Source organism: Myodes glareolus, chromosome 23 (assembly GCF_982192425.1).
Source record: "Myodes glareolus chromosome 23, mMyoGla1.1, whole genome shotgun sequence".
In the NCBI taxonomy this organism is placed as follows: domain Eukaryota; kingdom Metazoa; phylum Chordata; class Mammalia; order Rodentia; family Cricetidae; genus Myodes; species Myodes glareolus.
The window spans coordinates 38132170-38146736 of record NC_142048.1 but is presented as its reverse complement, the minus strand read 5'-3'; the positions used below and the strand labels follow the sequence as shown (position 1 = coordinate 38146736).

The following is a 14567-nucleotide window of genomic DNA, read 5'->3' as shown; positions in this document are numbered from 1 at the left end:
CTCATTCAAGCAGACTATCATCTCTGACTCCAAGAAAATGAGCTGGCTGAGACAAGGCAAACACTCAACGGTGGGGTGCAGAACTTGAAAGCTACTCTTTCTTCCCTTATCATAAGGCGCACAATACCCCTTATCACTAGCGTCTCGGGGCAGGCCAGTTGTAGTCTATCCCAACAGCCTGCAAACTTCTTAGAAAAGGGTGGAATCTCACCAGCCCCATCCGTCTTTCGTTGTGTTATTAATACGATAGAGTCTCAAACACTTGTTGAGTTACCGTACACTTCTTTCGGCTCCGACTGTCTTCGAGAGACATAAGAGTGTCAAACAAAGCAAACTAGCAGCAGACAAAACGACAAAGCTACTCCGATCTAACTTGTCTCCGACACACTCTGAAGAAGTTCTAAGTATGCCCTGATCCAGGGTCCACCACTAACTGCAGGGAGTTTGCGTAAGTTGAAGTACCTCGGTTGCAAACTCCAAGGAGTGGATTCATACATCCCCCTCTTCCACGCCCCCACCGACTCAGGCACAAACTTCAGGTCTCAGGGTGAGGCGTCAGGGAGAACACCGGCCAAGCCCCTACTTGTCCCGCGACAACCTGTAACTCTTTTTTCCTACTCCGATCACCCGCCCTCCACTCCCAAACCCGTAAAACTCAACTCCAAAGTCTCCCACCTGCGGCGAAGTGCAGAGGAGAAGACTTTCGGCCGGCCATGTCCTTTGCATTTACGTTCGCTGCGTCCACTAACCTCTTCACCCGGGACACGTCCCCATTGCGACAGGCCTCCAGCAGCTCCCGCAGAGCCCCGCTCACGGCTGGGACCCCCGGGCCGAGGCCCGCCGCCCCGGGTCCCAAAGTTGCTGTGGAGCCAACTGCGGCCGCCTCGGGGCTTTCCGCTAAACTCGAGCCAGGGGAGGACGGGGAGGAAGACGAAGAAGAAGTCGGGGAAGAAGTGGACGACGCGGAGTTGTTACCGCCACCGCCGGCTGGGCTGGGAGCGACTCCGACGGCGGCGGAAGCTGCCGGGACCGCGGCCGTCGCTGCCACCGAGCAGACGGCGCCGTCCACCGGGTCGGGAGATCGCGGCCTGTCGGGCGGGTCCCGGCTGCCATCCCCCTCTGGCAGCGCCAGGCCGTGCCGCGGGGAGGCAAAGGGCGCCAGGCCGCCGGCCGTTGGCGAGGCCGGGGTGGGTCCCGGGGCCAGGCCGGGGCTGAGCGGCGGGGGAGGTGGCGGTGGCGGCGCCGAAGCCCCTGGGGCGGGCTGGAGCTGTTGTTGATGATGGTGGTGATGATGCTGAGAGCGACGCGACGCCGCCATCTTCCCACTCCCCCGGTCCTGTCACTGCGGCAACGGCGCCACCGCCCGCCCTCACTTCCGGTTTTTGGACCAATCATAACCCAACATACCGGAAATGATTCTTGCTGGAGAGGGTGGAGTTCGAGAGATGAGGGGAAGTATTGGGAGTTCAGGGACCAGACAGCCTGGGGGCGTGGCTTTGTAGTGGAGAGGCGGGCTTTTGTGACGCCCTGGCGGGCTGGCTGGGCAGATTTGAATGCTGTGACTAGCCACTTGCCTGTCGGAGAAACTTCCTCCTGGCTTCACTTTCTGCGGATTGCCTTGGCTGTCCCACCTGAGGACAAGTTGTCTGTCAGTCCGTCCTGTCCGGCTTCAGAAGCAGCTATTGAAGTGTAACTTGGTGCAAACATCTATCCAATGTCCTCGTTGTGGTATTAACAATTAGTAATAGTCCTAATAGTGTCCACCTCACAAAACTGTTTGCAGGGATTAAGTGAGCTAATGCATGCAAAAGGCTCTGAAGAGACCATAACTATAAATAGCACTCTGGGAATTTATTAAACCGCAGCATTGGATCGCCTTACACCCCTGTTATCTCTTTGATCTCTCTAATACAGGACAGGCGGGACAGATAAGGACACTTTTTATATTCTATAAGGTTGCATTTGTGCTTAATACTGTAGAAAGTGTAAATACCATACACTTACACACCGTTAGAACTAGCTCGATTTGTGCCTTGGGAGTAAGGCAAGGCTCAGTTGCTTTGGGAGTATGAAAACTTAACAGACCTAACTAGACAGAGAATAAGGAGGGAGGGGCGCAAAAGCTGACCAGACAGGACTCTCAGATACTAGGACGTCCCCGCTGACCAGAGAGACAAGGACAAACTCTGGAATGACTGGCATCCTTTGTTCCCTTTGCTAGCTGGGAGATGACAGCAGCTCTCTAAAATGTTAATCCTGGCTTCTCAGATTACAGGCCCTCTGGAGAAAGCAGTTCAAAGAGTCATCCTGTCTCTGCTTGTTGGCGTATGTGGCATATGTGGCCATCGGGCTGCACAACCGCTGATAGTCTGGCAAGAGTTTTCCCTGTTAAAGTTTTCTCTCTCTGTGTGACTTTGCTAGACCCCATTTTTATTTTTATTTTTTTTTAATTCCCATTTCTTTTTTTTTATTATTAAATTATAAAAGTTTCCATTTCAGCCCCTCCTCTTAAATGGTGATTCAGATAGCCACGACTGAAGTTCAAGCTCTGCCACTTCCTGGCTGTGGACATTTGAGCAAGCTGCTTAAATTAAGCAAACATTCTGACAGTTTCCCTTTTGCAAGACCAACAAATTTGATTAAATGTTAATTAAGATTTTTTTCTTATTTTGTCTTTGTACTTTTGTTTTCCATCTTAATTTTAACTATTTGTGAAAATGTTTTTCTTTATTAAGTCTATTTTCCCCCTCCTCCCCTCTCCACGGCTCCCCTCCTAAACGAAAATTAAAAACTTAATTTCTGTCTAGAGTGCTCCATTAGCATGCCATTTTCTCTATCTTTCCTCTAACTATAGATTCTGTGTGATATCAAGAGATGTCCCTGTGAATGAGATCATTGCAGTGAGGTCTCCATTTCACACCGATTGTTAAGCAGTGAAATAGGCCTTGTCGGAATCCACACTAGTAGCTTTATTCTAACAGAGTGGATACGTGAAGAGTCTTTCCAAAGAAAAAGCAAGATGGACCAGGCGGAGAGACGGCTCAGGGGGTAGAGCGCCCAACCGCTCTGCCCGAGGACCTGAGTTCGATTCCCGGCCACCGCCGCAGAACGACCCACAGGCTTCCACCATCCACCACAGATCTAGAGTAGTAGGCAAAAAACAAAACAAAACAAAACAAAAAACCAAGATGGATCAAGTAGACTATTAGGTCAATGGTTGCTTCAAGTGTTCATTATTAAATATATTACCGTTGTAATGAATGGGTGGATTTTGGCATATCAACTAAATACAGTAAGATTGGGAACATGAGTGGCATTTGGTTTTCATTGAATCTAGGACTATAGGTTATAAGTCTAACATTAGCTTTATGTCTTACACATGTGTGCCCTTTTCCACAGTGACATTTGACAAAGGGTAAGGCTATAGTAGAGAACACAGTAAAACTAAAATCAGGCCACAGCGTATGTTCCCCTAGTTTTGACTCTTTTTCTATGCACAAATGGTATTATATATGACAATCTAATTTATAAATCTTTATACATTTTGAGGAATATATTCAGGTACCTTAACCAAAAATGTCAACAGACAAAACTTTACAATAAATCCAGAAAATGTATTTGACTATGAATGTAGTTATTACTACCCTGCCTTAAATTTCTTATCCAGGAGTCAAAAAATGTAGTCAACCTCCTCCACAAATAATATTGTACCCAAAGCATTTCTGAACAGTGAAATCCATAATCCAACTTGTAAAAAGGTATGTCCACTGGTTTCAGTGCTATTTGAAAGCAAGAATTGGTAATTAAATCACTCTTTGAATGTTCTGCAACAGGCATCATTATGGATTGATTACTAAAAATCTGGAGATACATCAAGGCCCAGTTACCCAGGGTTTTGTGTTTATTTCTCATAAAGAAAACAGAGCAAAAGATGGAACTCTATTTGTTATGATAGTCACCAACACCAGCAGAATAAGTTCCCTTTTCATCATCAAAACTTGGAAAATTCTTATGATAACAATAGAGCAGAATGTGAAGTCAGCCTTGTTCTCTTGAGTCTTCTTAATGTGCTGGAGAGGCTAGCGCTTGGGAGTGGAGGTGGATCGCCACAATGCGTCAGGTATCTATTTTTCTTCTCCTTAAGTGTTCTCTGAAAGGGAAGCATAAAGATGGTCTTATCTGTCCCCCGATGGCTGCTTACTCATATATTTCAGAAAGAAGTAATGGTCAAACTATTTTAAAATGCATCTATTTTGTCTGTTTATCAGAACAAAATAAATAAGAATATCTCTGCTGGATAGAATAAAAAGACTGAATTGCCTGAAACTGATCGTAATATATTCTGAAAATGCATTCAGTCAATTGGAAATAGCTCTTTTCATCCTCACTGGGGAGTAGTAAAGGTGCTTAACATTAAGTATTTATAAAGTGTATGGGCTCAGAAGGACTAATGTTGAGCTCTAGCCTTGAAAGGGCAGCTATCACTACCTAATCTGCGGTTATACACAGATCCATGAGGGATACCAGAGGGATACACTGTGCTGGAGAAAGTAAAACCTAGAGTCAAATAAACAGAAGAATTGCATCCCTAACAATTATTAGTCAGTTAGCCTTGGTAGATACATTTCAGTCTAAGAACCTGGCTATGGTCGGGCAGTGGTGGCACATGCCTTTAATCCCAGCACTCGGGAGTCAGAGGCAGGCAGATCTCTGTGAGTTCAAGGCCAGCCTAGTCTACAGAGCGAGTTCTAAAACAGTTGGGGTTGTTAAAACAGAGAAAACCTGTCTCGAAAAACAAGTGAAAAAGACCCTGACTTTGCTGGAGCCTTGCCATGGAGGATTAAAACTCTATAAGTATTTCTTGAATGTTAGCTGTTAACTTATGTGGCGCACATGAAATTAACAGGACGTACAGCCACTATTATAAACTTTCTTCTTTCAACTTCTTTTATGACGAAGATGAAAATTGGGAATAAATGTCTAGCATTTAGTATGTAACAGAATTCTTTTAAAAAGAGTGATTTATTCATTTGATTGATTCAGGATTCTTCTAAGTCCCTCCAATCTTCAAAAACTGAGAATCACAATAAAGTACCAGCTTACCATTTTTAAAAATGCTCACACAAAAATCATGTCCACCCGACAAAAATATAAGCATACAGCCCTCTCCTAGGTCATATTGCTGACAGAAGCAGAGTTTTAGGAAAAATCTGCTAACTGGAAACAAACAAACAAAAACCTCTGTTTCTTGTATGTGTCATGATATTTGGGTTTTCTCCACAGGATTTCCACGAACTCTCTTTGAAGGTTACATCATCTTAAGTGGGCATGGGTTCCATATTTCAGACTCAGTCAAACTTGGTTTGCTTATTCTATTCATGCATTTCCAAATGGTCTTTTCCAGATGCGAGTTCATTAGTAGTATTTCAGATCTATTAAGTCCAGTTAATCTTTGGTGTCCTGTATAATGCTTCTCTGGCAAATCCATTAGCACAAGACAGAACTATAACTTAATTAAAGCAATGTCATTTTCTCACCTTAGTCTTAGAGAAATATGTCATTCTTACATCAGAAATGCTCAAGGTGCTATTGGCCCAGATTTCCCTATAAAAGTGTTACATTCTCTTAGCTAAAGTTCCAATCAGAAATCTAAATGAGTCATAACGACAAAGGGGGATAACAGTCACCATGGCAGCCATATTACTGAATGAACTGTACCAGATGAGGGTTTGTCAAAAACACAAAGCAACTTCTCATGAAAATGAGAAAATGACAGTAATTAAAAGTTGACATAGCAGATTTGAAGTTGCTTTATAAAATAACTTTTTAGATATTAGGGACGCTTGATGCATTTAGGATTAATGCATTTGCTACCCTACAGTTTTGGGGGATACATGTGCATGGATGTGCACATATGTGTGGAGACCAGAGTAGAACTGCAGGTGTCATTCCCCAGGTGCCAGTCATCTAGTCTTTAATTGCAAGACAGGATCTTACCACGTGGAACTTGCCAAATAGACTAAGCTGGCCAGGATAGGATAAAAGGGTACATTATTGAATCTATTCTGAAAAGAAGAAAGGGAGGATATAGATAAGATAAAAAGGTGGATTATTGACTTGACTTTTAAAAAACAACTGCTAGTTTCAAATGTTTTATTGAATTGGAGTTTTTATATTGAATAAAAATTTTGTATATTGATATAAATTTGAGATTAGTTTTGTTAGAACATACTGTACATACATTTCTACTCTCGTTCAAGATATTGTAACTATACAATTCATTTAACAATGTAATGCAAATTTCTAGTCCTTGAAAATTATTATTGCCAACTGTTTCAGATAAGAAGATGCAGGTTAGTAGCTGATCATGTATTATAACTGACCTTGTAGTCAAACCTGTAGTTTGTTTTCAAGGTCAAACAAAGATATATTTTAGACAGACAAGTCAAGTCATCTTCAAACACTTCAGAGATCTACAGAATATGGCACTTAAGATGTTTTAATAACATGGGTTCTTTTTTTTTTTATGACAGTGAGACATGTCTGCTCCTGGCAGGTGGCACCAACCTACTTCAGAGAAGATAATGGGCATTGAAGAAACTCCACATGGAGTTTACTTCCTTTGTGGCAAAAGTAAGACACTGGGTAAAAGAATGTCTTTGCCTTGACTGCTGACAGTATGCTGTCCTAATTGGACAAGCAGGACACAAAAGGAAGTGACTGCCAAACATTGTCAAGACAAGGATGGGCAGCCCTTCAGAATATCCTGCTTCACAGAAAAGTCTGTCAGATATGCTAGGCCCATAGGTCGAAGACGGATGCCCCAGCATTACAGAGGACCCTTGGGTGACTGTCCAGGCAGCCAGATGCTTCTGTCATTTATAACATTTTTCTGCAGTCACCTGCTTGCACTTCTTGTTGACTCAGTTAATATTATTTCCTTCTTGGGTTTCTGAGGGAGTTGAAGAGTAGATATAGTTATAGTTGTCCTTGTTTACCTCACACAGAAAGCAAGTTTTGATAGAAAGTAAATTAGGTACAAGACTTTGGACTCACCAAGATAGGATAGATAAATATTTTCTCTGAATTTGTCAAATGCAAATGGACTAGACATTGTTGATTTATTTATTGCGTATGTATATTATATATACTTATTGTACTTAATATATGTAATTTTTCTTATATTAGTTATAGCCTTCTTTTTGCTTTAGACAAAAGGGGGGAACATAGTGATATTTTATTTGTATTTCAATAAATAAAGCTTGCCTGAAGACCAGAATGCAAAACAGCTACACTAGTCAGTGTACAGGCAGTGGTGGCACACACCTTTAATCCCAGCAGCCACATAAGTTAACCATAGAGGTTGGACAGTGGTGGTGCACACCTTTAATTCCAGCGCTAGAGAGGAATATAAAATGGGTTGAGGCAGGAACTTGCTCTTTCAGTCTGAAGATTTCATAGAAGAGCTCTCCAGTCATTTGGCTGCTTTTCTTTTCTGATCTTCAGCTTGAACCCCAATATCTGCCTTTGAGTATCCATTACAAAAGAAAGAGAACATCTCATCCTGGAAGTAAGTGTGAGTCTTACAATGTGACTGCAGTATAGGGTTAGGGTTTAAGGGCCAACATTCTAGAGAAAAACAAAACAGCTGCAAGCCTCAGACTCAAGTTTCACTGCTTAGAAAGTATGCAGTTTGAGAGACTTAGAAACTTGGCCAGTTTGAGCCAAGTATATTGGCTCTGATGTCTAAGTTCTCTGAGACAGGATTTCTCTGTGTAGCCTTGATTGTCCTGGAACTCACTTTGCAGACTAGACTAGCCTGGAACTCACAGAGATTCATCTGCCTCTGCCTCCCGAGTGCTAGGATTAAAGGCATGCACCACCACCACGTGGCTGATGTCTGAGTTCTTTAACCTTATCCTTGGTCATTCTGTAACTAAAATACCTTTACTCAAAAGTTGGGAGTAGAAACCAGTGTCTGTGTTTGAAGTGAGGACCAGCTCTTTTCTATAGTATTTCCTTCAACTCCACGAAGTTGTCCTTTGATGTTCACATGTGTCATGGTAGTCACACAGATGCATCATACACACACACACACACACACACACACACACACACACACACACACACACAAACATTTTAAAAATATATAAAGGAGAAGAATCAAGTGTGAAATTAACGGTTAGCCTAAGCAACTGGGTAGAAAGAATTATCATTTTCTTAGGTAGAGAATAATTTCAAAGAGGTATCAAGAATTTGTGTTTGAACCTTCCAAGTTTGAAATAGGCACTAGACACTCAAGCATAGCTGCATATAAGGGCCTGGAGATCAAGAAACAGACCAGAGTAAGGACCTAAACTTCAGAGTCATCAGCAAATAGAAAGCTTCTAAACCATAAGTTTGGTAAGATCACAAACTAAATGGCTATATAGCTAGAGAAGACACCCAAAGTCTGACCTTAAGACATTCTAGTCCACTACTGGGAAGGAGCAGCCAGCAGAATATAGATTAAGATAGTAGAGTATGATATTCAGGAAACCCAGTGAAGAAAATGATCCAAGGACTATAGCAGCATTAATTATTGACCTTGGTTCTTTATCAGTCTTTGTATCACTGCTATTTCCCCATGATCTCACAACTTTGCCCTCTAGAGATAAGTATGGTCACTAGCCCTTTGACTTCAGGCTCAACGACATGGTTTTCTGTTGGTGGGCTTTTACCTGGTCAGTGCCAGTTCTGAGTCTGGACCTAGATGCATCCTGTGTTTCTAGTTGCTCTCTGACATTTTATCATGTAATAAAGAAAACATGCTCCGGTTAGTATGTTCACCCGAGAAAATCGAGAGACTTATGGGGCAGACATAAGCCAGTTTGCTAACTACAGGGCCCACCCCCAACTGACCTACAGATAAAAATGAAAAAATAAACATCTTATGCTTTTTGGTTTGAGGGTGATTTCATCACATGGTTTGTTTGGTTTTGGGTTTTTGAGATAGGATTTCTCTGAATATCCATGGTTGTCCTGATCAGCAGCGAGTTTGGGTACCTTAGTACATGCTTTCTAGAGGGCACAGTAATAAGAGAAGGAAGAAAACAAAGAAGAATATAAGTAAATATTCATAACAGAAGAGGAACACATTATGTTCCTCAGAAGACACACCTTATGTAATTTAAGAGCTGCCTGTGGGTATGGTCTCTATGAAACGTCAGGATAGAACGTCAGACGATGACCTGTAAGGCTAAACGCATTGTGCACCCTAAAATTCAGATGTAGAGCCCTCGTCTTGTTTATAGATAAGGTCTTTGCAAGAAGCATTTGTAGCCCAGCTACTTCAGGACAATGTGGTCTGTTGTTGGGGCAACTCATAGAGACCATACCGACAGGCAGCTGTTGGTCAAATATAAAATAGGCAACAGGGGAGGGAGGCTAACAAGGGGGTATTGGCAGAGACACTGGCACAGAGGTGATAATAGAGGAAATAAGCTTACTGACGGGCCGGGGCTGGGGGGCGGGGGGGAGGCGGGGAGTCCACAGTGGTCAAGGTCTGTGGCTCTGGCTGTACTAATTACATTTGCTCTTTCCAAGTAATCCTTTCTATCGTTCTGCTGGAGCCCAGCATGATGATTAGTGTGAGGATTCCTGTCTAGGTGATTTGCTGAACAGGAAACTCACCTGAGGTTCAGTGATGACAACCTGGACATGTAACACCTCAGACACTCACTAGCTTGGCCACGGTGCCTGCCAGGAGATTCAGAGCAGCAAGCTGGACCAAGAGCGCTTGTGTTCTCCACATGCTCCTTTGATATACTGCTTGCAGGGAGGGAGGACTCATTGGCTAGGCGGTATAAACACTGACATCCCTAACTGACCCTTGTTCCTTGTGAGCCCAGGATTTCACGGAACAGCTGACCCAGCCTCAGGAAGCAGGTTCTCTGAGCAGGTAGTCACAGTTGTAGGTCCCAAAGGTTGTTAGATAGTACTTATCAGGACGCTCAGTCTGGGCCTGCATAGCCCTCCCTCTTCCATTGCTCCCTTAGCTTGACTCTCCAGTCAAGCTAAGACTTGTGAACACCGCCTCTGGAGTCCTACTATTTGTGAGCTCACAGGAAAGAGATGAGGTCATGAGGGTGGGGCCTAGTGTGAGACCAGTGCCCTGAGGGGAAGACCCTTGAGAGGGGCTCCCCCTGTCTGCCTCCCCCACCCTCTTGCCATCTTTGCCATATCCTGTGAACACACACAGGAGAAGATGATCTTCTGTAAGCCAGGACCAAGGTCCTCACCAGAATCTGACAATGCTGTCACACTGACCCTAGATTTCTAATGTAGCCAGGTGCCGTGACACTTGGCTATAATTTCAATACTAGGAAAGTGAGGCAGGACAATTGTAATTTGGGACTACAGTAGATTTTGTCTAAAGCAAACACAACACCAAGAACCTAAAAACGAAAATGAAAACTTGATTTTTAGGCTTCTAGAGCAATGAGAAAGTAAATATTTGATGTAAACCCGCAGTCAATGGCGTGTAGCTCCAGTCACAGAAGCAGGACTACAGGTTAAAAAAAAAAATCACAGGTTCCCAGTTATGTTTACATTCTCCATGGAAATGAGAAAAAATGAGATGAGAAATTGACATCCTAAGACCTAATAAGAAATCCATTATTGCAGGATCAGTATGTTTTCAATAATATTGCATTTATAATCTAATAAATGTCTATGCTGTGAAAAAATTATTTCAGGCTTGATTGATCTCTTTAATCTCTGAACTTTGTGTCCGATGGCCTCAGCAACACCTCCACCTGTGTAGGCAACACAAATTTACTAAATCTGCTGACGTTTTCTTCCTCCTCAGATCTACTCTTTCATCTTAATTATTAGTTTGTAACTTTTGAGGAACTTTTAAATAGCTGTGTGTGTGTGTGTGTGTGTGTGTGTGTGTGTGTGTGTGTGTGTGTGTTTGTAGGCCAGAAGAGAGTGTCAGTCCCCCTGGAGCTGGAGTTATAGGCATATGTGAACCACCTGACATAAGAGTGTTAGGAACCGAACTCGGGGCCACTGGAAGGGCAGCAAGTACCCTTTAACCCATGAGCTGTCTCTCCAACTCCAAGTTTTAATTTTTATTTTTTTTACACGATCTCACTAGTATGCATCTAAGGCTAACCTAGAATTCACAGTCTTCCTGCCTCAGCCTCTCTAGTGCTGGGATTACAGGGCTGTATCACCATGTGTCACGTCTCTGTATTGTCAACTGTTATCAGTCTCTAACTCATCTGGTCAGCCTGGAAGCCTAAGAATCATTTTGAATTTGCCCATGTTATGCACTACTAGCTTCTGTCCCAATCCACCTATGGCTAAACCACCCTAAGAACTCAATCCTGCAAATACACTGTAAGTTAACCAGCAAGTCACCAATGCCACTTGGTGAGGGTTAGAGCAGCGTCATCTCTTTATTTCAACTTCATCTCTTTATTTCCACTTTGTTACTTCTGTCTCCAGCCAAGTCCATTAACTTTTGATAGCCATTTAAATTTTAAATGCCTTTAATCATGACACACAAAAATTTATAAAACATAAGTAATGCTTTAAAGAATTAGTAAGTAAACATTAAAGGGTCACCCAAGTCAAGAAGTAAGCATTACCAGTACCCCAGGACACCCTCTTCAGTCACTTCTTCCCCTGGGAAAACCATTACACTATATTTTATATGAAGATTATATCCTCGGTGTGGCACATGTCTTTAATCCCAGCACTTGGGAGGCAGAGGCAGGTGGATCTCTGTGAGTTCGCAGCCAACTTGGTCTGCCTTGTGAGTTCCAGGACAGCAGAGCTACATAGTGAGACCCTGTTTTGAAAACAAATAAACAAAGCAAAACAAACAAAAAGCTAAGCTTAATCTTCTTTCTTTTTCTAGCATTTACTGTAAGGAAGAGGGTGAGTGATGTGGACTGACTCTTCAAGTCCGGGTACTGAAATTTCGCAGGATGATATTTGAGGATGAGGCCTTTGAGATACAGTTAGATTAAAGACGTTCCTCACATGGGATTAGCGTTCTTATATAAAAACGGATGTTCTCATTCATTCCCCATCTCTTCTCCTGTTTCTACCCTTTTTCCCACCATGAGTGTATATAATAAGTTGTTGGCCTGTCTTCAAGCTTGAAAACAGACTAAGATCTTGATCCCAGACCCTGCCCAGACTCTAGAACTCTGAGAAAATAAATGTGTCTGTTACCTCATCCTTTGTGCTAGCAGCCTGAACCAACCTTGACAGTAGAAGGGGGACAACATTTAGAAAGTGACAGCAAGAGCACCAAGCTTGCTGTGGGCGAGTCCTCTTGTTGGATTTGGACTGTCTCGGTATTTTGCATCTGTATTCAGTAGCACTACTTCAAGGGTGGAGTCACAGATTATTAGAGACTGGAGAAAATAGGAATAGCCAGACAGGACAATCACTCAATAATATTAGCAGGGCCCCAGAAGAACCCACAATGCACTTCAGAAAAAAGTCCAGTCCTATCATTTATTTTACTCACAGGGGAAATGTTTCAAACATTTGCTATGCTTACAGAAAGCCAAAGAGAATACCTTTCATCCCTCATATCTCCTTCCTTCTGGATGTCTTGGAGACACCAGAATCTAAGGCTACCGTGTCAGACTCCTTCAGAAGAACAGAACACATATCCGTATCCATGTATGGATGTGTGTGTCAATACATAGACACATGTACACATATATGTGGCGTGAAGAGACTATAAAGCCCCTCAATCTACCGTCTACAAAACTGGAGAACAAACAAAATTGGTGATGTGGCTCAGGCCAAGTTCAGACCATAGAGGTGGAACCGATGGTGAAATTACTGGTGTGAGTCCAAGAGTCTGAGACCCAGGGTCTCTGCAGTTGATGGGCAGGAAACACGGATGCCCCTGCTGAAGCAGAAAGAGTAGATCTATCCTTGTGTTCGTTCAACAGATGGGATGACAGAAACAGCCTCATAGACATTCCCTGAAATAATGTCTCATGAGCTATTTTAGTATCCCTTAGCTAAGCCATGTGAACACATAAAATTAACTTTTGAGGCCTGTAGGCACGTTGAAAAAGAGTAGCGAGAGGGCTTAAATAGGTACAACTCTGCTTCTTTGAAGGTTTCATGAAGCCAAATATCTAGCCATTGTAGTACTTCTATTTTGCCTAACACTAAAAACATTGGAGGAAGACCATAATTATGAACCAGGTAGATGTATCATGAAGTATCATTACTGATGCTCCCCAACTCATTCTCCATGGGGAGCTAATGACATTCTAGGCATTGAAGGAATTGCCTTCCAATTGCTTCTGAAAGCAGACAGTCTCCATGGGTTGGATGTTCTATATAGGCCAGAATCCTATCACCAAGCCCTTGAGAGGGCTCCATGTCAACTCAAGAGCACCCAAGCCCAAGTTTATGAGTACCAGTAAATGGTATCTTTGTAAGGTATCATCTCATTCCTTAGCTTGCTTGGCACATTTGAACATCTACCAAGTTGTTACTGCAGTATCGATTGGATTTCTACCTCAAGTGTACTCACACTTCAAGAAGGGATCTGTTCCATTATCACAGAGTGTTATATTGGCTTCCTTTTCCAGTTATTCAGGAAAAAAAAGCAACGAAAATGGATAAAAAGTGACTAATGTGGGTAATTATCTTTACAATCCCCGCCAAGTACAGTATTCTCGAAGTTCTTTTTATTCTTTTTCTTTTTGGCCCTCTGAGAAACAAAACCCTTGGGAAATTTTAACTTATTGAAAATCTATAGACTTCAGCCAACTCTTCCTAAAGAGCAAGAGAATCATTATGGCTTTTCTGAAGCACAAAAAGAGGTGTTTAACTTTAATTATACCAAGCTTTTATTGATTTGGCTGGCTTAATATCTTAAGCCTCAATTAACATTGGAGAACTTATAATCATCATCATTCAGGCTTGGAGGGGTGGAGGAGTTCGGAAAAAGAGCGGGGAGCACTATAGTGACAGCTATGTGAGCAAAGACAGGGAGCCCAATGGCTCTAGCTGTCGAGTGCACTCAGTCACGTACTGATCAAACGAATAAGAAGCAGATGTAAAGCATCCCAAAATAAGGGTTTTCTAAAGAACTTCTTCCAAGGGCATATTGCAACAATAATAATGATACTGGGAGCATCCATTTGCTGAGTCCATATTACATGGTTTGCCCCTTGTTTTTACGACTTGAAAGTCTGTGTCTTATTTTCCTTCTCTGGATGGGTGGCTTCTAGATTGTCAGTGGTCCTCTGTGTCTCTGAGTCATCTACAGAGGTGCCTTCCCTTCGATGAGCTGGTGTCACAGGAGACAAGTCTGTATACAGGAAAGTACTTGGAGTGTTGTTGGCAACGCACCTATCATTTCCCTTTGAAATCCAGAGGCATTGGCCTGTGACAAGGAGATATGGCCCTTTGTTTACGCCCAAGTTGTGACTCATTTCTCCCAGTTGCTAAGTACTTGAGAAGCAGTTTTTCCCAGGTCCCTCCTTTCCAGATCTGCTCCAGGACTCCCGGGGTTCCTCCCGCCTGGCAAGGAA

The 14567-nt window shown here is 42.8% G+C and overlaps 1 protein-coding gene and 1 long non-coding RNA gene across 2 annotated transcripts in view; both read right to left on the bottom strand.

Annotated features, from left to right (window-relative positions):
- Tnks (tankyrase) overlaps nt 1-1341 on the bottom strand; it is a 138737-nt gene extending 137396 nt beyond the window's left edge. Inside the window, exon 1 of the mRNA XM_085680807.2 lies at nt 676-1341. Within this exon, the coding sequence (XP_085536933.1) occupies nt 676-1318 (643 nt within the window). The 5' untranslated portion in view covers nt 1319-1341. The remainder of the gene's footprint in view (nt 1-675) is intronic.
- A 2542-nt stretch (nt 1342-3883) lies between these two features.
- On the bottom strand, nt 3884-10168 carry LOC125414422 (uncharacterized). The gene is made up of 2 exons (XR_007236261.1): nt 9673-10168; nt 3884-4150 (listed from the first exon to the last, which is right to left on the bottom strand). It is a non-coding gene; the product is annotated as an uncharacterized LOC125414422 (long non-coding RNA).
- Between the last annotated feature and the right edge of the window lie 4399 nt (nt 10169-14567).